The 25,208-nt window shown below is 47.0% G+C and overlaps 1 protein-coding gene and 1 long non-coding RNA gene across 6 annotated transcripts in view; one reads left to right on the forward strand and one right to left on the reverse strand.

The window, feature by feature from the left end:
• SIPA1L3 (signal induced proliferation associated 1 like 3) overlaps positions 1 to 25,208 on the forward strand; it is a 251,283-nt gene that overhangs the window by 156,107 nt on the left and 69,968 nt on the right. For 3 of the 4 annotated variants that reach the window (XM_090259351.1, XM_090259350.1, XM_090259352.1), the window contains exons 4-9: positions 3,835 to 3,965; positions 12,488 to 12,676; positions 13,358 to 13,532; positions 15,994 to 16,097; positions 18,688 to 18,845; positions 23,492 to 24,068. In XM_090259351.1, coding sequence (XP_090115477.1) covers positions 3,835 to 3,965; positions 12,488 to 12,676; positions 13,358 to 13,532; positions 15,994 to 16,097; positions 18,688 to 18,845; positions 23,492 to 24,068 — 1,334 coding nt within the window. The remainder of the gene's footprint in view (positions 1 to 3,834; positions 3,966 to 12,487; positions 12,677 to 13,357; positions 13,533 to 15,993; positions 16,098 to 18,687; positions 18,846 to 23,491; positions 24,069 to 25,208) is intronic. The other variant, XM_090259353.1, reaches the window with a different exon arrangement.
• LOC149994595 (uncharacterized) lies at positions 10,319 to 21,901 on the reverse strand. 2 transcript variants are annotated; one of them, XR_016507621.1, is made up of 5 exons: positions 21,252 to 21,901; positions 20,823 to 20,910; positions 16,126 to 16,355; positions 13,008 to 13,120; positions 10,319 to 10,642 (listed from the first exon to the last, which is right to left on the reverse strand). It is a non-coding gene; the product is annotated as an uncharacterized LOC149994595 (long non-coding RNA). The 2 variants fall into 2 exon arrangements; XR_016507622.1 differs by lacking the exon at positions 13,008 to 13,120.

Here is a 25,208-nt window from a genome sequence, read left to right on the forward strand (position 1 = left end):
AGGGAGCTGTGAGGAGACTAGGGACTGTGTTTCTAGCACAGGTAACAGCAAGTACAATAGCTCTGGAACAGCGAAGGAAGAGGAAGGAGGCCATTGTTGCTGGGATGGTTTACTGTGGGAGAAGAGAAGGAGCTGAGGCAGAGAGGTGACAGGGCAGATCATGTGGGACTTTGTGGGCCATAGTGAGGACTCCCACTTTTACCCTGAGTGAGCTAGAACTGTAGGAGGGTTCTGAGCAGATAAAGGCCCTGATCTGACTTGAGTATTCACAGCCTCCCTCTGGGGGTAGAGAGACCATGGAGGAGATGATGATGGTGGACACATCTAGAATGGGGGTGGGGAAGAAGCAGGCAGGTTCTGGATCCCCTTTGAAGGTGGAGTTGTTGATGTTTGGAAGGTGTTAACACCAGGGAGACACAGGCTTCATACATCATTAGGTTCATTGGTGCTAGTGGGGCAAATCCCGCAAGGCAACATAACGTAGTGCAGAGACTACAAACCCTGGCGGGACATATACAGAAGTGCAGTACACCAAGCAGGAACTGAGCAAAGGGCATCTCCCGCTCAGCCTCAGCTCACTGTTGTCATGCAGGAAATGCAGGCAAACTCAGACTTGCTTTACTTACGTAACTTACTTACTTGCTTATTTATTTAAGAGAGAGGGGAAAAGGCAGAGAGAAACATCATTCATTTGCCCCTTATATGCACCCCGATCGAGGACCAAACCCAAAACCCAGGCATGTACCCTCACCACCAATCAAACCACAACCTTTCACTTTGTGGGACAAAGCCCAGCCAACTGAGCCACCCTGCTCAGGGCTGAAATTCAGATTTTTTAAAAAATGTGGATTCTTCTAATTTTTAAATGCTGTCAGCTATATCAATTTAGAATTGCTTACAACTACCAGTAACAGGCTTACACCACACAGAAGTTGATTTCTCTCATGAAGACGTTCAGAGGTCAGCAGCCCAGGGGCTGTTACTCAGCATCAGTAGAGTGCCAGCATTAGTGCACAGCCTCCAGCCCTCAGGTGGTCTGCTAGTCCAGGATGGCTGTTGGAGCTCCAGCCATTTCAACTATGTTTCCAGGCAAAGAAAAAGAGAACAGGGCAAGGGCAAAAAGACAGACCTCCTGTCAAGCCAATCCCTTTTAAAGAGTTTTGTCAGAAGCCCCGTCCAACTGTTTCTGCTTATTGGCTGCTTCTATCTGCAAGGAAAGCTGGGAAATAGAGGTTTTTGAGTTAGACACAGCGCCTGTCTTTTCTTCCCCCAAGATTAGAGGGTTTTCCTATAAAGGAAGAAGGGAAGAATGGATAGACAGTTAATACTCCAAAGCAACTAGTTAAAAAAAAAAAAAATTTAAAGCAGTGTCCTAGTCAAACCTAACAATTATCAATTAGGTCGTTCCACAGGGCTCAGAGTGCAGTCTGTGGAGCTCTAACTCTAGAGTCAGGCAGCCCTCGGTTTGCAGTGTTCATTCCATAGCTTATTAGCTACATACACATTTCACTCCCTGGACTCTGTGTCCTGAACATGATTGTAGTGTTATCACATGCCCCAAAACAAAATGATGCAGAAATTGAAAGTAAAGGAATGAAAAATGAAGTTTCAGACAGTTGCTAACCAAGAGAAAACAGGTGAGACAATATCAGTATCATGCGAAATGGATTTCAAGGCTAAAAGCACTTTTTGGAAGAAGTGAGAAGGCCACTTCATGCTGATACTTAAAAATTCACCAAGAAATTCTTAATAGTTGTGAACCTTTGTGCTTGGCAACCTTGTTTAGGGGTATATGAATTAAAAACTGTTATAGTTACAGGGAGAAGTGAACAAATACACAATCAGTGGGAGAAGCTGACAGGGCCTCTTGTTGAAATTGACAGATCTAGTAGCCAAAAAATAAGGTGGAAATGAATTTAAATAACCCATCAGGCCCTAGCCAGTGTGGTTCAATTGGTTAGAGTGTCATCCTATAAACAAGTTGCAAGTTTGATTCTTGGTCAAGATGCATACCTAGGTTACATGTCTTGCAAGAGACAACCAAATGTTTCTCTCTCACATCCTCTCACATTGATGTTTCTCTCCCCCCTTTCCCCTTGCTCTAAAAAAATAAATAATAACCCATCAGAACTGGGTTTTGATATTAATACATGTTAATTTTATATACATATTACATGTATATATGTATACAACTATAGATACTAATTTTGTACCTAACCAACAGAGAACACATTCTTTTTTTTTTAATCCTCACCCAAGGACATGTTTATTGATTTTATAGAGAGGGGAAGGGAGAAAGAGAGAGAGGGAGAGAAACATCTATCAGCTGGCTTTTGTACACACCCTAACCAGGGAGCAAACCCGCAACCTAGGCATATGCCCTGACCCGGATTTGAACCAACAACTTTTTGGTGTACAGGACGACACTCCAACCAACTGAGCCACACTGGCCAGGTCAAGAATAGGTTCTTTTCAACTCACACATAGAAATACCTACATGAAAAGATTAAATGAGATTGCACATTAAAACATGTAGTTCTTCATTGGGCTGGTAGTAAGTACTATCATGAAACTTTTTTAAAAAGCAGTTTTCTTTAAAAAATTATTTCTTTGTAGTCCTGGAACCTCACAAATTAATTATTTGATCATTGTTTACTGAATGCCTTCTGTATGCCAGGACTGGGAAATACTGAGTATGCGTTGGTGAATTAAAAAAAAAACAAAAACGCAGCAACTGCTTTAGGAATGAACTGATATTGTGGAGTTATAGTATTTCTGTTCTCTGACCGGTTGGGGAAATTAATTAGCCCACTTCAGATACTATTCTGATTGGGGTTATTAATTAACACACAATATTGGGTCTTAGATAAGCCTTTGATTCACCAAGAGCATCTCATGAGCATAGGCACTGTCAGCTCAACATCAGAGCACTGGGGTGGGAAGGAATTTCTGGCAGTGGGTAGATGCTGGCTTCATGGACTTGAATCAAGTCAGACTGCTGGTGGGTATCCACCACAAGCAGGAGATACTTGGGTTATACATCAGGAAGAACTATTTTCCTGGAAGGATTATAAAACAGCAGCATGTTTTAGAAAAAGGTGGAGTCAGCTGTCATTTCTGTGAGAGAGCAAGAGACTTCCTCCATGACTCGTTAAGGGATTTGTCAGCACAAGAAAAAAAAAAGAGTGGTGGTCTATAAAAAAGTCATGAGGTAAAGGTGATGCTTAGGGACTTCAATTATGGTTCCTTTTCTGTGACAAATATCATGCCCTGGGGATGGTAATGAGTGTTTAGTACTTTTTAACTTGTTTAATCCTCATTCTGAGAAGTGGGTGCATCCTTACTAATTCCATTTTACTGATGAGAAGGCTGTCCAAGAACATGGGACACACATCTAACATTGCCAGAGTTGGGATTTCAGTTGGCCAAGAAGCTCTTTGGCTAAAATCTTAACTGTGTCTAGAATCTTAGCCACTTCTTGGGAGCTAATTTGCAGCTAAGCTGATGAATATTTGCAAATACAGGATAATCACAGTGAGGCTGAGCTTATTACATGCCATGTACCTCATTAAGCATTTTATATTTGTACCTTCATTTCGCCCTCCCATCGGCTCTATGAATTGTGGGTAGTGTCAGGGCCCCCATTTCTCAGATGAGAGCATTGAGGCTCAGAAAAGTTGTGTGACTTGGCAGACGTGGTATAACAAGGTCTCTTCATTGAGTGTGGCCAAGACTGGGCCTGAGAGCCTACCCCAACCAGCCATCCCCTCAGCAGGCCTGCCGTGACACATCACCAGAGAGCTGACTCTAAACTCACCTACTCTTCCCTCACAGAGCATGCCAATTACTTTGGTGTGGATGAGAAGCTGGGGCCAGTGGCTGTGAGCATCAAGCGGGAGAAGCTGGAGGACCACAAGGACCATGGGCCTCAGTACCAGTACAGGATCATCTTCCGGACCCACGAGGTAGGTCTCATCACTACGTTGCTGTTCTGTAAATAACAGCTACTCACATCTATTCATTCTTTATGCCAGTTTCTGTGGACAGGCACTTCACCTGCTTCATCTCATGCAATCCTCCCAACAACCTCATGAGCCATTTTACAGAAGAGAAAACTAAGACTCAGAAATTAAACATGTCTAAGATCAGTGAGTGAGTGGCTAGGCCAGGATTGAAATCTGATGTGTCTCACTGCAGAGCCCAGGGTTCTTCTATTTGCAAGAAGAGATTGACTCTGGTAAGCATACAAAATAAAGGGAGAGACGTGGAGGATTCTCTCAAGACCATGAGGTGTCCTGCAGAGTGGGCAGGGCAGGAATTGGGACATCTCAGCCCAAGGACTGCTATTGATGTTCACAGCTCAAAACACTCCCGGTGCATCTCTTCATAGTGAGTAGAGAATCCCATTGTCCTGGCTTGGGGCAGAAATCTAATCCCTGAATTACATGTCAGCTGTGGCTAGAGAGCAAGGCCTGTTGGGAGCACCCTGCTTGATAAGGATCTTAAGTTATAAGTAACAGAAATCTACTTCTCACTTTTTAAGCCAGAAAGAGAATTCATTGGTTCATCTATCTGCAAAGCCAGTGGGTAGGGCTAGCTTCTGGCATGGCCTGCCCCAGGCACTCCAGTGCTGTCACTAGAGAACTCTGCTTCCTCATCTCTCCAGCTCAGCTTCTTTTTACATTGTGAATGTTATTTCTTCTGCCACCAACAAATTCCATGTCATGATAAAATGGAGCCTGGCCACTCAAGTCTTCTACATCTTTATACCTTCTTCTCCACAGGAAAGACAGTTTTATCTGCCAAATCTCTGGGAAGGACTCTGATTTGCTTTGCTTGGATCACAAGCCATGGGCCAGCCATTGTCATCTGGGATGGTAGAGGAAACTGGCCAGATTTAAGATAGGCATTCCACCCAGGGTCCAGGGAGCAGGATGGGACACCGTGATTGACATTTCCATCAGCACCGCCTGGAGGAGGTGGTGAGGTGGTTCCGTGGCAGAAAGAGGGGAGGTAGGCCAGCAAAAATAATGCAGGTTTCCAAAAGACTTTTCCAGAAAAAGGGGCATTGATCAGCTGGATGTTTCTCCAAAATGGGTCTCTCTCAGACCTGAACTGCCCCTTGGACCTGGCCTTTGCCCAGACACGGTGTGTGGAGCCAGCCGAGCCTGGACCTCGTCCGTCCTGGCAAATGCTGTGGCCAGCGCCAGCCCCAGCCCCTCATGAAGACCTTCCCACTGAGGAGCAATGTGGTGACACAGAAGCTTTGTGGCAGCTGAGGGGAAGCAGCCTCAGAACCTCATGCCCCAGGTCATAGATTGTCAGTGAACGTTCTGTCCCCCAGCACCCTCCTCCCACTTCCCACCTTTCTGGCCCGATGACACTGCGGCAGAACGTGAAGTGACAGCTCACACTATCAGGCCGTTGTATGACACATGGGGAACTGCTGGGTGAAATGACAGTGACAATCAAATACTAGTACAGCGTTCCCTCACTTACCGCGGGTATTACGTTCTAGACACCCCCCCCCACGACAGGTGAAAATCCGCGATGTAAGAACCTTACATTTATTTTAGTATTTATATATATTTTAAGGCTTTATAAACCCTTCCCACACACTTATAAACTGTTCCCAGTCCCTTATTAACCTTTCCCACTCCCTTATTAACCTTTTCCACACTTTTATAAACACTACTTATGTTCTTAAACATATTCTGCACTCCTAAACCTACGTAATTTTAACAGCATACATATACAGTACCGCAAAATCCTGCAATATAGCGAAAAATTCACGATAAATAATTAAATATAATATTTTTTAAATCCTGCGATACAGCGAGGCCGCGATACATGAACCGCGACGTAGAGAGGGGTGGCTGTAACACTGCAATTGCTATCATACTGGAAACCTGCTTAACGCTGGGTGTTGGGCATTTTCTACACCCTTTTATACATGTTCACTCAGTTAAATGTCATGACAATTCTAGGATGAGGGCACTGTTATCCATTTGCAGATGAGGAGAAGTAAGTGGCAGGGTGAGGTGTCAGCCTACAATCCAGCCACAGCTTGGCTGCCACTGGGATTTCAGTAATAGCCTAGCCTATATGTCAGACCCATTCATGAATTGTGAACTCCACTTAGTGCCAGTATTTTAATGTTGTCACTTTTGTTGTTAATTAAAATAATTCTATATAGAATCGGTTTTTAAAATACCACACACTGCATTGCACGTTCTGAGACTCATACTAAGACTTCGGTGTAGAGATGCTGGGTCAGGATATAATACTTTTACTGTGGTTCCTTTTAAATAAATTTGAAACTGGCTTAGTGCCATTTCTGACTTATGCCTGCTTTTGTCCATTTCCAACCTCCCACATCCACAAAACTATATTCCGGTCTGTCCCGGGGACAGGGGGCTGAGACTCAGGGCCACAGGTCAGGGGTTTATCCACCCCATAGAGATTCACTCAGCACCACCCTCTGACAGCCCTGTTCTGGGTGCTGAGGGGACAGTAACTAGTGAATAAGGCAGCAAAAATGCTTGTGGGACTGCATTCCTGGGGTGGGGTGGCAGACAACAGATTCCTTAGTATGGTATATAAGGGCAAGGTGGAAGGTAAAGTGAGGAAGAGAAAGTGTGAGGGAGGCTTGGTGTGGGTCCTGGCCATTCAGCAGTTGTGAAACCTTGGGCATGAAGCTTCTTCTCTCACAGCCTGTTTCCCTCTTGGGAATTCTAGTTTCCCAGGACTGGTGTGGGCTCAACGAGATTGGTGGGCCTGCACATGCAGAGAGCCCGGTAAAGTGAGCAGTAGGGAGCGGTCTCAGTCCACTGTCCCCTCATCGCGTTCCAGTCAGCCATGTGAAGTTTGGCCCCCCATGAGGTTCGCAAACACAAGCAGCCCTTTCTCTGCCCTTACACACACAGGCCGCACAGACTCAGTCCTGGGCCCAAGTCCATGTAGAGTTGCCCTGTTGGGCACTTAGGCCTGAGGACCTCATCATCTGGAGTTGGAGGGAAAGGCAGTGACCAACGAGTTTTGCCTGGCCCCATCCCAAGACCTTTTCTGTCGTGGAAGAGAGCAGAAGATTACATGTCCACGGAGTAGTGAGAACAATAGTAATAACGACCAGTAGCTAACACTTTTAGCACATATTCCTGCCAGGCATTGTCCTAAGTGTTTTACATGCACTGACCCTTCAAATCCTCTCAACAGTCCCAGGATATGGATCCAATTATGATCTTTATTTTACAGATAAGGACATGGAGGCCCAGGGAGGGAATCACTTGTCAGGGTCCCCCTGTAGCAGAGCTGGACATCGCCTCAGGTAGCCTGGGTCCTGAGCACATGATCCTAACCACTCAGCACATTGACTGTCAGGTCAGGTTTGAACTCTGACTCTGGGAACAGACAGCCCTGGGTTCGGTCTGGCTCTGCCGCTCACTAGCCGTGTAACCTTGGGCAGATGGCTTTACTTCAGAGCACCTCAGTATCTTCATCTGTAAAATAGGCTTTGTGCTGTCCCGTCTCCTGAAATGGCGGAAGGACACGGATGGAAGCACAAGGCTGCGGGGTTGTGAATACTCTGCATGACAGATATTATAGTGAGGTCAGAGGACCATGCTGGGGAGCAAGGGTTGAGTTCATGGACAGAATTCTTGTCTCCTGTTTACAAACATATATCAGGCTCTTGTAAACCAAGGCATGGGGGCCAGAGTGAGGGGCCCACCCAGCTGGCCTGCCCCATATGGCCACCACCGGTCACCAGACAGACAGTAGAGTGGGTCTACATCTCCTGGCACACGGGATGTGAGTGTTGGCAACACCGAGCTTCCCATCAGGGCAGGAACAGACTTGGAGCTGGCCTTTGGCAGCACGTACCTAAACGTCACCCCCTGAGCCTGGACAGGACAAGCGCAGGCCAGGACTATCCTGTCCTTGGTCCCTTTGCTGGCACTGTCTGTCCCATGACACAGGGAGCCCTAGTCAGCCAGGGACTGCCTGGCTCACCAGGAACACTGGGTTCCATTTAGCCCCCCACACGAGTTTTTGACAGACCTTAGTTTTGTTAGGGTTAAAGGTTTGGATTTTCTTTTTTTCCCCTTTATTTAAAAGTAACAGTCACTCACTATTAAGAATTTGAACTGTACCTAAGAGTGCAAAGTAGAAAAGGGAGACTCTCGTTGAGTGTAATAGTGTATTGATTGGGACCTCATTTATTTTCAGTAACTACCTCTGACTGTGTGCATGTGTATGAATGTCCAAAGCATATTGTTAATTGGGAGGGCAGCATATGTAGCTTTCTTTTTAAGGTTAATTTTTAAAAGATTCTTAACTACATATGTAGCTTTGTGCAAATATCATTTGACACATGTACATACATGTGATAATGGCTAACATGTATTGAGCACTTGCTCTATGCCGGATACAATGCTAAGCACTGTACATGGACTATCTTATTGAACCCTGATAACCCTTTGGGGCAGGCACTATTATCCCTATTTTATAGATGAGGAAACAGATCCGGGCTCACACAGCTGGAGAAGGCGTAGAGCTAGGATTCAAACCCGGGCAGACTGACTCCCAAGTGACCTCGCAGAAGAAGTGCTTTTTGTTGTTGTTGTTTTCACCTGAAAGATATATGTATTGATTTGAGAGAGAAAGACAGAGACACATTGATTGGCTGCCTCTTAAATGCACCCCGACCAGGGATCAAATCCATAATCTAGGTATGTGCCCTGACCAGGAAATGAACCCTTAAGTTTTCGGTGCACAAGATGATGCTTCTAACCAACAGAGCCACCCGGCTAGGGCCCAGGGAAAGCTCTTAAAGGAAGGTACACCCACTGCCCAGCACAGAGAAAAGCAGGATGAGGTTGGAGAGCCATCTGTGTAAATAGAACCTCCTTGCTTACCTGGCCCCGAGGCCCTTTCATGGCTCACCTGACTAGTTACCCTCAGTGAGATACCAGGGTCTTGCAGGCAAAGCAGTGAATGTAGATTTTATTCTGAGAGATGGGAAGTTACTAGCAGGTTCTATGCAGAGCAGAGACATGATCTGACTCAAGCTGCTGTGGGAAGAAAGGACTTGGGTCGGTGGCTGCAGGGTTGGAGGAGGGCAACCTGGAGGAAGCTGCTGTCACAGTCCAGTTTGGACATGACAGTGGACAGGACCATCTGGAGAGTAGCAGTGGCCGCTCGTTGCAGCCTGTCAGTGCCCTATTTATTGTCCCCAGCAGCGAAGGGAAAGCTCAGGGAGCTTTTCAAGTAATGACTTTTAGTCAAGCCATGAAAGCCAAAATGTGACCGTAGGCCATCTGTCCCCAGCATGGGAGAGAGAACGGGACTTCCGGTCCGTGCTGTCCCTTGGCCTTCGCAGAGGGCTCGGCGGCGCAGTGTCAGCAGGGCCACAAACGCACGGATCCCGTTGGTGCGTGAGCTGAAGCCCACAGTCCCAGAGCCACCCAGATTGGCAGGGCAGAGCACAAGACATCATTGCTCTGCATTATCTATTTTAAGACCACCCACTTACAATAAGAGAGATGCGTTTGTTTATTAGCTACTGAGACCAGAGCTGGAAACTCCCAAGCATGAGGTCATTCCATTCCTTCTATGCATGCCTCCTGCCCAGGTCATGTTTTGCAAGAGGAGGCTATATGTTTTGAAGCGATGTCATGACACGTTATTTTTGCCACCTCCTGTGTCTGTTGACTTAAGGTGCATGTCTTTCCAGTTCGCGCTAATCCTCCTTAGTCTTTAAACCGTTGCCCTGAGCGTATGTATTTTGGGTGCTTATTAACAATTTCTCAGGGGAAGATTTCTCCTTTGTACTGCTGCGGACCCTGCTGCACCGTCTTGGTGTGGTCCTGGAGCTGCTGCGCCCAGCCCCAGGCATGGCATCCCTGGTGGCCAGCAGTGCACTGGATAGAAGCCTGAGCTAGTGTTAGGGAGGACGCAAACCAACAGGAGCCCTCAGACAGGGTGCGGGGCTGGGAATTAGTACAACCACTGGAAAAACTGTTGGCAGTGCCGTATAACTGAGTACTAATGTGCCTGGCGGTGCGGCAGTTTCTCTCCTAGGTATAACCCAAAAGAAAATATGTTCGCGTGTTCAAGAGATGCTTCTGTGAATGTTCCTAACAGCACCGTTCGCTGTTGTCAAACACTGGCAGCAGTTTCTGTGCTCGTCAGCAGTAGAGTAGATTAAATCCACTGTGGTAAAAATGTCAGCTTCTTGCAGCAACATGGTCGAATTTCATATCTATAGTGTTCAGAGACAAGCCAGATACAAAAGAATCCAAACTACAGGAAGCTCAAAAACAGGCAGCAGTAAGTTATGGCATAAGGATAAGTGAAGATTAGGTTGCCTTGGGGAAGGAGAGATGGAGCACAAAAAGGCTTCTGGGAGCTGGAAATGTATTTTCTTTATCTGGGTGGTGATTACCTAGGTGTTTACTCTGTGATAATTCCTTCAGCTCTACGTACATGTGTTACGGATTATATTTCACAGTCAAAACAAATTCAAAGGGAAAAAGCGATGAGCTTTGGTGAAGTCAGGCCTGGGTTGGAATCCTGGTTCAGCCGCGTAGCTGTGGTGGCCTTAGTTACGGCACCAACCTCCTGGAGTTTTCACTCTCCTTACCTGTAAAATGGAGATGATAAAATCTTTCTTAAACAGACCCATACATGTAACTAGATAACTACTATCATATCTGAAATACAGTGCAGTAAACTAAACCTTCATAAATGTGACTTATTATTAAGTATATCAGTTAAAAATACTTGTCTACAAAGTAACAGAACACTTGACTAGCCATTGCTAAAACAAATAGGGGGTTAATTATCTAACAAGAATTCTGGAGGAAATTGGCTGCAAGGATTGACTTCTTTGTGATATTTGTGGTGTTGTCTCTTTCCTGATGGTCACAAGATTGCTGCCATAGTTCCCAACATCTTATACCGATGTCCTTAGCAAGAAAAAATAGGCGGGTGAAAGGGGCTTGCCTCTTACCGGGGCCGAATCTGCCCCAGGAGTCCTCCCCAGGCTGAATACCCTTTCATATCTCCTTGCCTGGAACTAGTCTTGGGGCCCGCTATGGGGGAAACTTGGAAAACAACCTCTGGGGAAGTAGAATGAGATCGTCATGATGGGCTTGATTAAAGGTTTTCAACCCTGGCTGTATATCAGAATCACCTGAGTGGTATTAAAAATGTGCATGTGGGTGTGGGTGTGTGTTTAAGTATACATATGTAAGGATATGTATGCATGCTATATGCATACATACATATATGCCTGGGTGCCACCACAGACCAAGTGAATCAGAACCAAGTTGAAAATGAGTGTCACAGTCCAAGACCCAAGCTGATACTGACATCTGGGCCAGGCAGGTGTTTTACATAAGAGCTTATGGTCGTCGGCGGCGGCGACAGCCGTCCGTCTCGAGAGACGATGGTGTAGCTTCTTAAGAGTCTATCTGCACCGCCGAGAATGGCTGTGCAGTCTGACTCGGGAGTGACACGGTATCTGTCTCCTCCCGTGTTGAATCGACATCTTGCGATGACGCTGGAGTGTCCTCTCCAGTGGAGCTGAAGCTGCAGAGCCTGGGCAGGGTGATATGGAGGGTCTGCTGTTGCCCATGCAGCAGACCCCCCCCCTCTTCGCATTTGAAGGATCCAAGGGAAAGACGGAGTCGATACAGCTTGGCTTCAGGTGCGCCGCAGGAGTTGCCGGTGTTGACTACAACGTCAAACCGCCTTAGGGACTCCGGCTCCGGATTTTCTGTCGGGGTTTACTCCCTTAGCCTTTCCCCTGAAGAGGTATGCCGCAAGGCAGCGGAGGTTTTTTGGAATCAGAGTTTTCCTTCTCTGATGTGCCCTGACTGGAAGATCGAACCAGCGACACTTAGCTCGCAGGCCGACGCTCAATCCACTGAGCCAAACCAGACAGGGTTAAGAGCTTATGGTAATATGTTGACATACAATGTAAAACTTACAGGGAGAGTATTCATTTTAATGCCCACCTCATGGAGCCTGTTTTATTTATTATACTTATTACTCCCTGACATAATCCATCTCCCTACTGGAGTGTGAGCTCCATGGGGTAAGAGTCTTGGTTCTGTTCACTGTACCTAGAACAGGGATGGCACTTACGAGGCACTCAGTCAATATTTGTTAAAACAGACGAAGTTATGTTCCATGCATGGTCTCACTTAGTCCTCCAAACACCCCTTTGAAGTTACGATACTATCACTGTACCTATTTCACAAAAGAGTACACTTGAGGCTCAGGGTTAGGAAGGCACTTGGTCAAGATAACCCAGCCAAAAGGCAGCAAATTCAAGTCCTGGTCCAGACCAAGGGCTTCCTGGCCCTAGAGCGCAAGCTACTGACCATCACACATGTTGCTTTGACAAGAGGACACCCATATAGGTTCTAATCTTTTCCTGGTTCCCGAGAGCCTCCTAACTGTCCTTCTCTCCCTGGAGCAGCTTATCACTCTTCGGGGCTCCATCCTGGAGGATGCCACACCCACAGCCACAAAGCATGGGACCGGGCGGGGCCTGCCCCTGAAGGATGCCCTGGAGTATGTCATCCCCGAGCTTAACATCCACTGCCTGCGGCTGGCTCTCAATACTCCCAAGGTGACGGAGCAGCTGCTGAAGCTCGATGAGCAAGGGGTGAGCTGGGGCCAGGGTAGGGGCCACTGGGGCATAGCCAGCTACCCCATTCCTGGTACCTTTTTCCATCTTTGTCACTTTTTTTCCAAAGATCAGAAACCAACTTAAGCTAATCTCAGTAATTTCTGTTATCAAATTCTGGGGATGCCAAGAGCTGAAATGTGACTGGGTCTCAGAAGGAAAATAGTCTAGGGATGAGAGCCACCAGGGTGTGTGTGTGTGTGTGCATACGTGCGCACATTTACACTCCTGTTTCCTTCCTCCCTCTACGTAATGGCTCCCTCTGCTTCTCTGGCCCTCCCTCAGCTCCCAGGGTGGCTGTTAGACTTACAGACACTTGCAGAGTCATCTCACTGATTCTCAGCCCAGGAGAGCAATAGTCTACCTGGCCAACACTTAGGTCAGGTGTTTGTCCATGGTTCAGTCATCAGTGACCAGAAGAATCTGTAGAGAGTTTAAGAATAGGAGGCATGGACGCCTTGCCATGGCTTTCTGGAATGGAAGGGAGAGAGGGACAACTGGGACATGTCCCCATGTCCTTTTCCTTCCTCTGGCGATGTTGCTAAATTCCTGTGTGACTCCAACAGCTTTTGAACTCAGTGCCTGAGAAAGCCCCCTTTGTCTGTTCCCTCTGACATCTCTTCCTGGCCTGCCTCCATAAAGCCGTTTTTGCCTCTGCAGCTCTCCCGGAAACACAAAGTGGGCATCCTCTACTGCAGGGCAGGCCAGAGCTCTGAGGAGGAGATGTACAACAATGAGGAGGCCGGCCCCGCCTTCGAGGAGTTCCTCTCCCTGCTCGGTGAGAAGGTCTGCCTGAAGGGCTTCACCAAGTATGCCGCCCAGCTGGATGTCAAGAGTAAGTGCCTGGTGGGGGAGCCAGTGAGATCACGGATCATGTCAGCTGCCCCCGCACACCCCCCCACCCACCTGATAGGCAAAAGTCAAAAGGCCTGGTGAGACCAGGCAGTGGGAGCTCTGGGTCCCCACTAGTAGGAGGGCAGGTCGTGAGACCACTTTGGAAGACAGCACAACGTAGTCTGGTTAAGTCTGAAAATTCACCAGCTCTGTGTCTCTGCAATTGCACTGCTAGACGTGGCCTCTGAGAACTCATGCACACATGTGTTGAGATGTATCCTGTATACTCATAACCGCAGATCCCAGGGAGTGGGTACTGGTGCCTTTTACACAACAATTATTTTTAAAAGCACACTCAATATAGTGTTTGAAAGTTTGTTCATACACAATTAAACTCTAAAAAACAAAGCAATGATAGATATAATGTTCAGGATAGTGGTTACCCCTGTAGGGAAAGGGTGTATATAACTGGAAAATTATTCATTAATACGTTGTTGATGGTCTGCTGCTTAAGGTGGGTGGTAGGTACAACATATATGTTAGCAGATTCCCTGTACATACACATACATAAATACATTTGTGCATGGTGTATGGGATTGCAGTGATTCATGATAAACAGTTCAGGGTGGGCAGTGGAGGGTGACGTGGTGAGCTGGCATCACGGCACCTATGGAGAGGACTGCCCATTGACCTTGGGGATGGGCTGTCATTGGGTTAGTTGCTCAGGCTGAGTCAGAAAACACCAGGATGGGGCCCTGGCTTGGTCACTCGCTCTTTGCCTTGCCTTGCCAAGCCTCAATTTCTTCATCTGGAAAATGGAGGTCCAGATAAGGAGACCAAGCTGAGGGATGAATCGGGAGTTGACTAGGTGCCTGCAGCTATTGTTATCATCACCTTCGCCGCCTCTGTTAAAGGAGGAGGCATGAGGAATAAGCACCTTATTGTGCCAGTTGCTGGTTTTGCAGTCTTGGCTTTGTCTCCCTCTGCCTCAGTTTCCTCATCTATAAAGTGACAGTGATAATTGCATTTACCTCAGGAGCTCTGTGTTGAACCTAACGTGCTGTGCCCTCGCTGCACCAGACACTGGATCTGTGCAGCTTCCCAGAGCGCCAAGGGTGGCTGCTGCCTGCGGGGTGCTAATGGGGCACGGGCTTTTCACTACTGCCTGGCACACAGGAAGCCCACAGCAGGTGTGAGTGTTAGTATCGTGGTTCTGTTGTGAAACACTAAAGGGGCAGTACACTCAGGAAAAGGAGTAGGAGACTTATTATCCCTCTTCTCAGACAGATGTCTGCTCCAGAGGCTCAACATCCTCCACTAAGTGACAGCCATAACCTGACCCCCCGCCACCACCACGACCCCCACCCCCACCCCCCCGCACCGCTCAGAGGACCAGAGGACCAGCAAAGTGCCTTATGGAGAATTAGCTCTCAAACATCAGCTGTTGTCAGTCATTGCAGCGTGACTGGGCAAGTCACTCCCTCTCTGTGCCCCAGTTTCCCCTTCTGAAACATGGAGCCAGTCATCAGTTGTGCTTCTCCCTGGTCATAAGCCCCCTTAGAGTAGAGGTAACCAATGTCCTGATGCCAACGATAATCATTTTCTTTTTTTCTCCATGGTTTTGCCACCTATACGTACACGTCTACGTAATATGTTTTGCCTGTTTCTGAATGTAGTGTGAATGCAGTCATACAGTATGTGCTCCTTTGTGTCTGGCATCTTTCACTCAACCATGTAGTGGCTTTAACTCATTCCTTTTCATAGCTGTATATTTTTTTCACAGTATGAATATACCAGTTTGTTTATCCATTCTTTTGACTGACATTTGAAGATACTTGTACCTGTATCCCAGGGCACAGGTGTGTAATCATCTAGACTATGACCCTACGAGAGAAAGTACTGGGTCACCCATTAAACCTATCTTCAGGTTCAATAGATATTGCTAAAAAAAAAATTTCCATGCCCTGGCTGGTGTGGCTCAGTAGATTGAGCACCAACCTATGAACCAAAAGGTCGCCGGTTAGATTCCCAATCAGGGCACATGCCTGGGTTTCGAGTCAGGTTGCTGGTTGGGGGCATGCAAGAGGCAGCCGACTGATGTTTCTCTCTCACATCGATGTTCCTCTCCCTCCCTTCTCCTCTGTCTGAAAATAAATAAATAAAATCTTTAAAAAAAAATTTTTTTCCCAAGTGGTTGTACCAATTAACTGCCTAACCAGCCACATAAAGGTTCTTTCTAGTTGCTCCACATCCTCACCAGCCCTTGTATCCTCAGACTTTTACATTGTTACCAATCTGGTTGGTGTATAATGTAAGGTTTCTTTTTTATCTAAATGTACTTAATTTTAAGGAGTGGAGTTAAGTGAAAACATCAAGTTAAAAACTGACACAGTTGGTATGTGGGAGATGGCAAAAGTCCAGAGGTTTTAGAAACATGGTGCTAACTTGTGTTTCTGTTTCAGCCGACTCCACGGGAACCCACTCCCTCTACACTACGTACCAGGACTATGAGATCATGTTCCATGTCTCCACCCTGCTCCCTTATACCCCCAACAACAGGCAGCAGGTCAGTAGGGTCCAGGGTGGGGCCCCACCTGATTTCCCGCTGATACATGGCTGAACCCCTAAGAACTCTCTCTCCAGGGCTGTTAGTTGGTGCCGTCCTGTGCAGCAGTTAGAGGCCTTTGGTCTTGGACCCTCTGCACCATGATCACATCACCTGGGTCAGGTGCCGTTTAATGTTAGTTTTTTCTCAGCTGTTCCTTGGCCACCCTGCTGGCCTCTAACTACTCCAACTCAAGGGTCTCTTGAGTCCTTGGGGATCCTATAAAAAAAGTGAATCAGTCAACATTATCTCAACTGCAAGTGACAGAAATGCAAACCAAACTCATCTAAGCAAAAAGTAGGATATACTGCATTATATATTTCTCGAGTGCTGGGAGAGTGCTAGCTTTAGGTGCTTAAACAATGTTAGGAATCCTTTTCATTCTTCACCTCTGCTTTTCTCCATAGTGGCCTTACTTACAGGTCTTCACAAGTAATGGCAAATATCTCCCCAGGATAGCCACCCCAGGGGAAAGAGAGCTGTGCCTTCCATGTGTCCCAGAAAGATTTCAGGGTGGAATCTCATTGGATCATTCACTTGCCAGTCCCTGGGCCTGTGGTGGGGATGGTCTGGGCTGACTGGTCAAGCCTGAAGGACCTGCTCACTCCTAGAGAGAGTAGGGTCAGTGAGGTCCTTTCCCGAAGGATATGGCCGTGGCTGCCAGAAGAAGGAAGAGGTGAGGTGCTGGGCGGCAACAGCAGCCGATGCCCGCTGCCAGGAGCCTCCTCTCCTACGCATACCGTGCAGACTTGATCCTAGCACAGGTGCCTGGTTCCTAATAAACAGAAACCCCTCAGGCTTCCGATGGCTTGGGAGCGGTTTTATTTGTTTGTTTTTTTCCAATGGTACAGGTGACATTTTAGACATTATAGGCCAAAAATGGTCACCTCTAAGTGAGTGATTTCATAAGGTTAACCTAATAGCACGCTGTAAGAGCATTGGCCTCAGAGTTAGACCTATGTTTAAGGTCTTTCATTGCTGCTTCCTAGCAGTGTGATCTGACCTCTCTCAGTCTCTGGTTCCCTCTCTGTAAAAATGAATGGAATGATAGTGCCAAGGTCTGAGAGTCATTGGGAAAGGTCTCTTCTTGCATGAAACCAGGGCATGAGGCAGGGCCTGACAAAAGGGACAGAGGAAGCTATACCTATTCCTGGGTATTTGGGAGGCATGGTAGGGGAAAGCTTGGGTTTTAGAAACAGGCAGAAGTGGATTTCAATTCTGTGTCTTTCCCTCCGTGACTGTCACCCAGGACAAGTCATGTTACCACTTGTGAGCCTAAGTTTTCTCATCAGTAAAAGGGGATAGGAGGAGTTAATGCCTCATAGGATTGTTGTGAAGGTTAAATGAGATTGCAACTTTTAAGATATGAGTATAAAATGCCAACTATAGTAAATGGGTACTTTATCTAGCAGTTTCATTTAATTCTGCGTAACACACACAAAAAGAATCAACAGTGTAACAAGATAATGTGAGTCGTGCTGCTAGGTGTGTCTGGATTTCACACTGGGCCACCTCACGTCGAACTACATGTGGCTCCAGTCTGTGGATTCCTAACAGTTATGTGAAGGTTAAACTTGTATAAATAAGAACTGTGATTTCAGCAAATAAGTAAAATGCCATGAATATATCATCGTCTGCAAAGGTAAGAGAGTCTTCCTCAGACTGACAAGCAGGGGAGAGTCCTGGGCTCCCATAAGCCAACATGAGGCCACAGCTGCTCCAGTCTTCTCAGCTCAGGGAAGGGGCAGTGCCTGGGATCCGCCCTGCGGGCTGTCTCCAGTCTACCACAGCCATCCTCCACAAGCATGACCTTGAGCAAGTTGAAGGTCACCAGTCCACGCTGCCCTCCAGTGAATGTTTCTTGAACGCCTACTGTGTGCCAGGCACTGGGGATACAGCAGTGGACAGCAAACAAAACAGACAAAATTTCTGTTCACATGAAGCTGACACATTAGAGGGGAGACAGACGAGAAACAAAAGGAAGAGGGAAGAGCTGCTGTTTGCTAAGTATTGATAAATGTCAAATAATGGGACAGAAGAGCAGAGATGGGGGTGTTAGGGGGTGAGATCTTAGATAATAAAGTCAGAAATTCTTCGCAGGAGGATGACATTTCCACCAAGACCTGAAGGAGGGAGGAGGGAGGCACATGGGGATCTGCAGGAGGAATGTTCCAGGCGTAGGAAGCAGCCAGTGCAGAGACCTCGAGGAAGAAATATTTCTGGTGTGTCTGAGGAGCAGCAAGAAGCCAGTGTGGCTGGAGCAGAATGGGGGGGGGGGTATGGATACAGATGTCAGGTGACGCGAGCAGATTGCATGGGGCTCCCTGGGCCATGTGGGAACTTGGTCCTTGTACCCTGAGTAAGATGGAGCCACAGGACGCGTCTGAGCAGGGAGAGATGTGATTGACCCAGGTGTCCACGGCTCCCTCAGTTTGTGGGGCAGGGTGGGAACAGGGAGACAGTGAAGACACTGCTGTGACGGTCCAGGCAGGACCCTTGAGCCAAGCTGACCTATGACGCTTTCCTCTCCCACTCCGTTTCCATTGACCAGCTGCTCCGGAAGAGGCACATAGGAAACGACATTGTGACGATCATCTTCCAGGAGCCGGGGGCACTGCCTTTCACCCCCAAGAACATCCGCTCACACTTCCAGCACGTCTTTATCATTGTCCGAGCCCATAACCCCTGCACTGACAATGTCTGCTACAGGTATGCACCTCCAGGGGATTGCCCCACTCCACCCACTACAAACACAGGAAATCCAGAAAGCTATTTGTAGCATCCGGGCAGCATGCAGAGAGGCAGCGAGCAGACAGCTGGCTCAGGGGAGCTGGCTCCTGTGTTTCGTGTCTGTGTATCAGTAGGGAAGCTCTGTGCACGCACTCCCACACCTTCTAAAAGAATGATTCTCAACTGCAAAGGGGCATGGCCCCAGGTTTGATAAGGAAGCCTGTAGGGATATGTATTTTCCAGGAATCTTTTGGTTGCAAGTGACAGAAAACCTGCCTCAATCTGGCTTAAGACAAACAGGTGGTTGTCTATGCTTGCGCTCATGGATGACAAGCTCGGGCCTAGCTGGTCTGCACCACTTGCCTGTATGTTGCTTTATTTGCTGGTAGCTCTGAGCATAACATCCTTCCAGCTGTCAATTCAACAAAAGAGGAGCTTGCCTTCCCAGGAAAAGAAGCCCCAGAATTGAGGCTTGTTGACCTGGCTGGGGTGTCAGCTGCCCATCTAGGAGCAAAACCACCAGCCACACCTGGGCCGCAGGTGTGTGGCCTGAAAGAAGCACAGGAGTCATGTCCCAACACGAAATCAGAAGATGGAAGGATAGAGGCAGGGCAGGCAGGGACCCCCTCAGGAGGTCCTGCTTGAGCATTTTAGTCACAGATCAACAAGTGACATAGGCCTCAAACCCATTCAAGATCTTCCCCAGGCACACTAGTGACACCCTGTCCCCAAAGACCAGTGGAAAACTGTCTGGATGTGGGGTGAGGACAGAGCTGTGGTCCTTAAAAACCAGCCAGTCGATAGTTCAGGCCCAGACTGAGGTGAGCACTTGACCCTAGAACAGCGCTGTGGACTCTGGGGAATGGGCTGGGAAGTATTACTTTTTATCTTTTGAAAATGGTTTGAAATTTAAAAGATGCAAAAGGTAAAATTAAAAAGTAAAGAAAGATCCAAGTCTTCCACCTCTAACCCCAAACAACCCATAGAGGCAACTCCTGGTAGCAGTTTATTATGCATTTTGATATTTTGAGCACATATAGGCAAATACAACTATTCCTTTTCCACCTTTTTAATACAGATTGTAGCATATCACACACACTGCCCACATCTTGTATTTTTTTACTCACTAGTCCTTGAAATCCTCCCAAACAAATACACAAAGTGCTTTTTCTTATTACTATACTAATATTCCATCATATGGATGCCTGCGACTTTTCCACCATCCCCCGTCAAGGATCGTTTGGGTTGTTTCCTGTCACTTACTATTATAAGTCCATCCTGCAGTGAATAACCTGTTTACACTCTTATTGCACATGTGTCCAAGTATACAGCTGGGTCAGTCCCTAAAATGGAGTGATCAGGTCAAAGGATACATGTGTAGGGTCCAGCTGTTCTGATTGTCCAGAAACCTGCAGCAGCCTAGTTTCATGATCCTTAAAATCATGAACCAAGACCATGGCAAAAGCCAAAATCTGTCACTTGATAAGCAGCCAAGTATTGAATGAAAAAGTTACAAAGCTATTCACATCTGAATGCACCGATAATTAGAGCAGTCAAACTAGGGATATCATTTCCTCCATTCCTCTGCCTGGGGCCAAGGCCATTCCCACAAGGTTTCCCACAGAAGCAAACCCGTGTGGCCTCTGAAGAATCTCTCCATTGGGAAATGCCTTTTTCTGTCAAACCTACACACACTGTACATTAGTAGAAACCTGTTTCTTTTTGGTCTGTCTGTTCAAGATTAAGTCCTTAATTTACTTTAAATTTAAATTACTTTAATCACTGTTGAGCACCTGTGCTGGTGCTGGGGAATCAACTAAGCCCCGGTTAGCACCTGCCCACATGGTCCTCCTGGCCGTGAAGCAGGGTCACTAAACAGGGGAGGTGCAGAGCAAGGGGCCTGGCCTGATCTCAGGTGTCACAGAGGAACGCCCTCGACAGTCTGCACATACTCACATGCTTTGGTCCCTTCCAGTCCTTGCTTCATGGGGCAGCCTTGTACATTGTCCTTGTACTTTGTCTGGTTGTCACTCTTGGCTAGCACCTGCAGCAGGGACCCAGCAAGAAGCAGATATCCCCCTCAGAGTTTTAACTAAAGAGATTGATGAACTAACTACCAACAGTGTGGCTAGGTTAAGGAAACATACAGGAAAGTGAGTCATCCAGGGCCCAGAAGCAGCATAGTTTAACAAGGTCTGAGGGAGATGGGAGAAGTTTCTGGAAGCTAGGGAGAGCTATGGCTCTGGGAGAGGGACCACCTGACAGGAGCTGTGGCTGTGAGTAAAGGACCAAGGACTAGAGCCACTGCCACTGTCCCAGCCCAGAAGGGAGGCGTTGAAAAGAAATAAATACTCCACCCTCTCCTCTCACCTTCCCATTACCTACCTGTGCTTCTGTTGGCTGAACTCAACTGGAAGCCAAAGAGCATGGGAACACAGGTGACAGTGCCGGACCGTAGAAACCCACCTTCCAGGATACTGAGCAGGGCAGAGAATGGCAGCGACTGGATTAGGGGACACAGATGGCGAATAGCAGCCCAAATAGTTAAATGGTTGGTTGTTCTCATGATCAGGATGAAAAGTGCTAACACACCAATCAGGGTCCTGCTTGGCCTGGCCCCCGGCGACCTTACCAGCTTCCTGCTCTTTGCTCTCTGGGCTCTGGCTCCCCTGAGCTCTTTCCAAGTCAGGTACATGCCGAACCCACTGCCTGCATTACCATCCCTTTAGCTCTTCCTCTGGCCCCTACTCAGCCTCAGACCCCAGCTTAACTGTCAGTTCCTCAGAGAGGCCCTCCCAGATTCTGACTGTCCAGATCAGGTCCTTCTATTGTTCTGTCATGCCCCATTTTCTTTTTTGTCTTTGTGAGTTAATTTGTGAGCATGGTGGTTTAGTATATCTCTCCCAGATTAAAGGCTCAGGAGGGTAGGAACCACTATATTCCAATGCCCAAGGGAGAGGGCATCCCAGAAATGGCTGTCAAATGAATGTTGAACTGCCTACCCTGTCAGGTTGGGGAGAGGGGTTGGGGCTCAAAACCTGAACAAGCCTTACATGGTGTTTGGAGTTCATGGAATATGTTTTAATTAAGAATCTCATTATTTTAAAAATTATTCTACAATAGGAAGTCTCTTCTAACACCACACTCTTGGGTTGAGGTTATGGTAGAGGCTGAATATAATATTCTTAAGAAAAACTTACTGCTCACTCATTTACAGCAACCTGCACCATTTTTTAAATCATCGTTATGTAAACAGCATAACTCATGGTGACTCTGTAGCCCCTTGAAATGTCTTTCAGCAAGAGTCGTATTCCCTGGCCCTGGGTGATCACTCTGGCTGGTGCCGTGCCTGTTTGCTGGATGTTAGATATTACCCTTTAGCCACTGAGTCTCAACTCAGTTTGGTCATTAGAATATCCAAAGATACTCCTCAAAATCTCCAAATTTGCTGACAATTCTTTTCCACCATCAAAGCTCAAAACTGATTCTTGCCTGGAAGCCTCAGTGGTCGGGGAGCCGGCCTACCTCTTCTCTGTTTCTCTACCTTGCACTTCTTCCCCCAGCCCTGTTGTCATGTCTCACCTGTCCAGGGGTGGAGCACAAGGAGGAAACAGGAGACAGTGAAGTAGCACTGAGACTGTGATCACAGCTGGCTACATGCTCTCTGGGCTCCTCCGAACTATAAGGGTCACCTAGGAGACCCCTAGCTGGGCGATGTGGCAGGGGTAATGGGGCTTACTGCCCAGCTTTCTCCAAAGATTTCCTCCCATTAGGATCTTCCTTCTCTATGTAGTTTGCATAGCGGGTGAGGCTATTCAGGAGTTTTGGGGAACAGGTTTTAGATCATTTCCTTTATACATTCTCACTCAGTTGCTATTTGATTTCTATCATAGTGGCACCTTGGTCAAAACTGAAGTAGGCAGGGTCATTTTCAAAATGATCTTGTTGAGATGATTTTGATCAGTCAGATATTCTGACTGATAAGCAGTAATGCTGCTTAATAAACCACCTCAAAACTCGGTGACTCACAAACATTGAATTAACATTTCTTTATGGCTCGTACATTTGCATGTCAGCTGAAGTCTGGCTGACCTTGGCTCCAGGCCACAGGTCGGGTCCATGTCTGTTGCAGGTGTCCCTTATGCTTCTGGGACCAGTAGGCCATGTAGGGCATGTTCATCTCATGGCAGGAGCACAGGAGACAAGCCCGGCCTCCCACGCCCCACATTGCATGCCTTTGCTTGACAACCATTGGCAAAATCAAGTCATGTGACCAGGTCTAGGATCAGTGGGGTGGGAATGGACCTTCCCATGAAGGAGTAAATTTCTGTTGAACTATAATGCACCACACAGTTTATACGTATGTAAAATGAGAATAATTGAAGTTGAATGATGCAGGGGAACTGTTCTTTGAATATCAATAGATATTCTAACATCCACTGTATAGGAAGTAAAAATGCATGTATATTCCCTAAGACTTTCTAAAGCTTCCACTCTTGTTAGCGAATAACTTACTAATTACAGGTAGACTTCTTAAAAAGGAGAGTTCTATTTCTGATCACGTATTTTCTTCCTAAAGGGAATCTCAAGTGCCTTTACCATCTAAATAATTTCTCCCTCCTCAGTATGGCTGTGACCCGATCCAAAGACGCTCCTCCTTTTGGGCCCCCCATCCCCAGTGGAACCACATTCCGCAAATCTGATGTCTTCAGAGACTTCTTGCTGGCCAAGGTGATTAATGCGGAGAACGCTGCACACAAGTCGGACAAGTTCCGCACCATGGCCACCAGGACCCGGCAGGAGTACCTCAAGGACCTGGCTGAAAACTGTGTCTCCAACACACCCATTGATTCCACTGGCAAATTCAACCTCATCTCCCTGACCTCCAAGAAGAAGGAGAAAACCAAAGCCCGGGCAGGCGCTGAGCAGCACAGCTTGGGGGCCATCGCCTGGAGGGTGGCAGCTCAGGATTATGGCCAGGGGGTAGAAATCGACTGCATTTTGGGAATTTCCAATGAGTTTGTGGTGCTTCTGGACCTACGCACCAAGGAGGTGGTATTCAACTGCTACTGCGGTGATATCATCGGCTGGACCCCAGACTCCTCAACACTCAAAATCTTCTACGGGCGCGGGGACCACGTCTTCCTCCGGGCCACTGAGGGCTACGTGGAGGACATCAGAGACATCGTCCAGAGATTGAAGGTAAGGGAAAGAGCTCAGCAAGGGTGCAGCAATTGTGTGGTTTGGCAGTGACCTTAAGAACTATCAGAATGCCTCCTCTAGCTAGGTCAGTTGGCCAGGACCTTAACTGGCCCCAAAGAATCAGAATTGTCGCTTACACTCTAGGGGTCTAGGGGATCCTGTAGCCTGGGTTTCTTCTGGGGAAGGTTTGGGCCAGGGATCCAAGATTGACTATATCATTACCTTTGGAGGACAGAAGGCATGTTTATTCACTCTAGATCTTGATTGAAAATACAAGTTTAAGCTTACGTTAAAAATGTAAAGGTACTTTCTAGAAGAATTAAAATAGAGTGAAAAGCTTCCAGGCCATTAAAGGACAGGGCATAAGCAGGGAGTGGGAGGAATATAAGAAAATATGAAAAAAGAAACAAAGTTATATGGCAGAAATAATTACACATCCATAATCAATAAATGTGATCGGTTTAAATTTCCCTATTACAAGACAAAGGTTCACAATCTGGATAAAAGTTTTACCCTAAACTGGTGGGCAACTCAGGCTCAGACCGTTGACCAAACCAAGTGTGACGGATTGGTTTCAAGTCAGATGACAACTTACTTAGTAATGGCTGCTTGAAGCATTGTGCTAAGAAGTACTTAGGCTGTCACTGACCGGGAAGCTCAGTTGGTAGAGCATCGTTCTGATACACCAGGGTTGCGGGTTTGATTCCCAGGAAGCAACCAATGAATGCGTAAATAAACGGAACAACAAGTCAGTGTTTTTCTCCCTCCTCCTTCGTCTCTGTCTCTAAAATCAATAACTTTTTTTTTAAGTACTCTCTGATTAAGTTCAGGTTGAATTGGTAAAGCCCTGTTCTCAGCTTACCTCACTCCAAAATCCATGCCCAGGTTTACTATTTAGATTTTCCAGTGGGATGCAAGGTTCATGAACCAGGGCCTCTGCTTTGCTCACTTGCTTATCTCATCTGTATAGATCACGGCTGGCACATAGTAGCTGTTCAGTCAATACTGATTAGTTGGTTAGTTGAATGAATTTATTGAACCCTGCCTCTGTGCTAATCATTTTACATGCATGATTTCACCATCTCCATCTGTCCCATGAAATATAGGTGCTATTCTTTTTTTTTTCTTTTTTAGATTTTA

This window comes from Furipterus horrens, unplaced genomic scaffold (assembly GCF_987537825.1).
Source record: "Furipterus horrens unplaced genomic scaffold, mFurHor1.1.pri manual_scaffold_13, whole genome shotgun sequence".
Taxonomy (NCBI): domain Eukaryota; kingdom Metazoa; phylum Chordata; class Mammalia; order Chiroptera; family Furipteridae; genus Furipterus; species Furipterus horrens.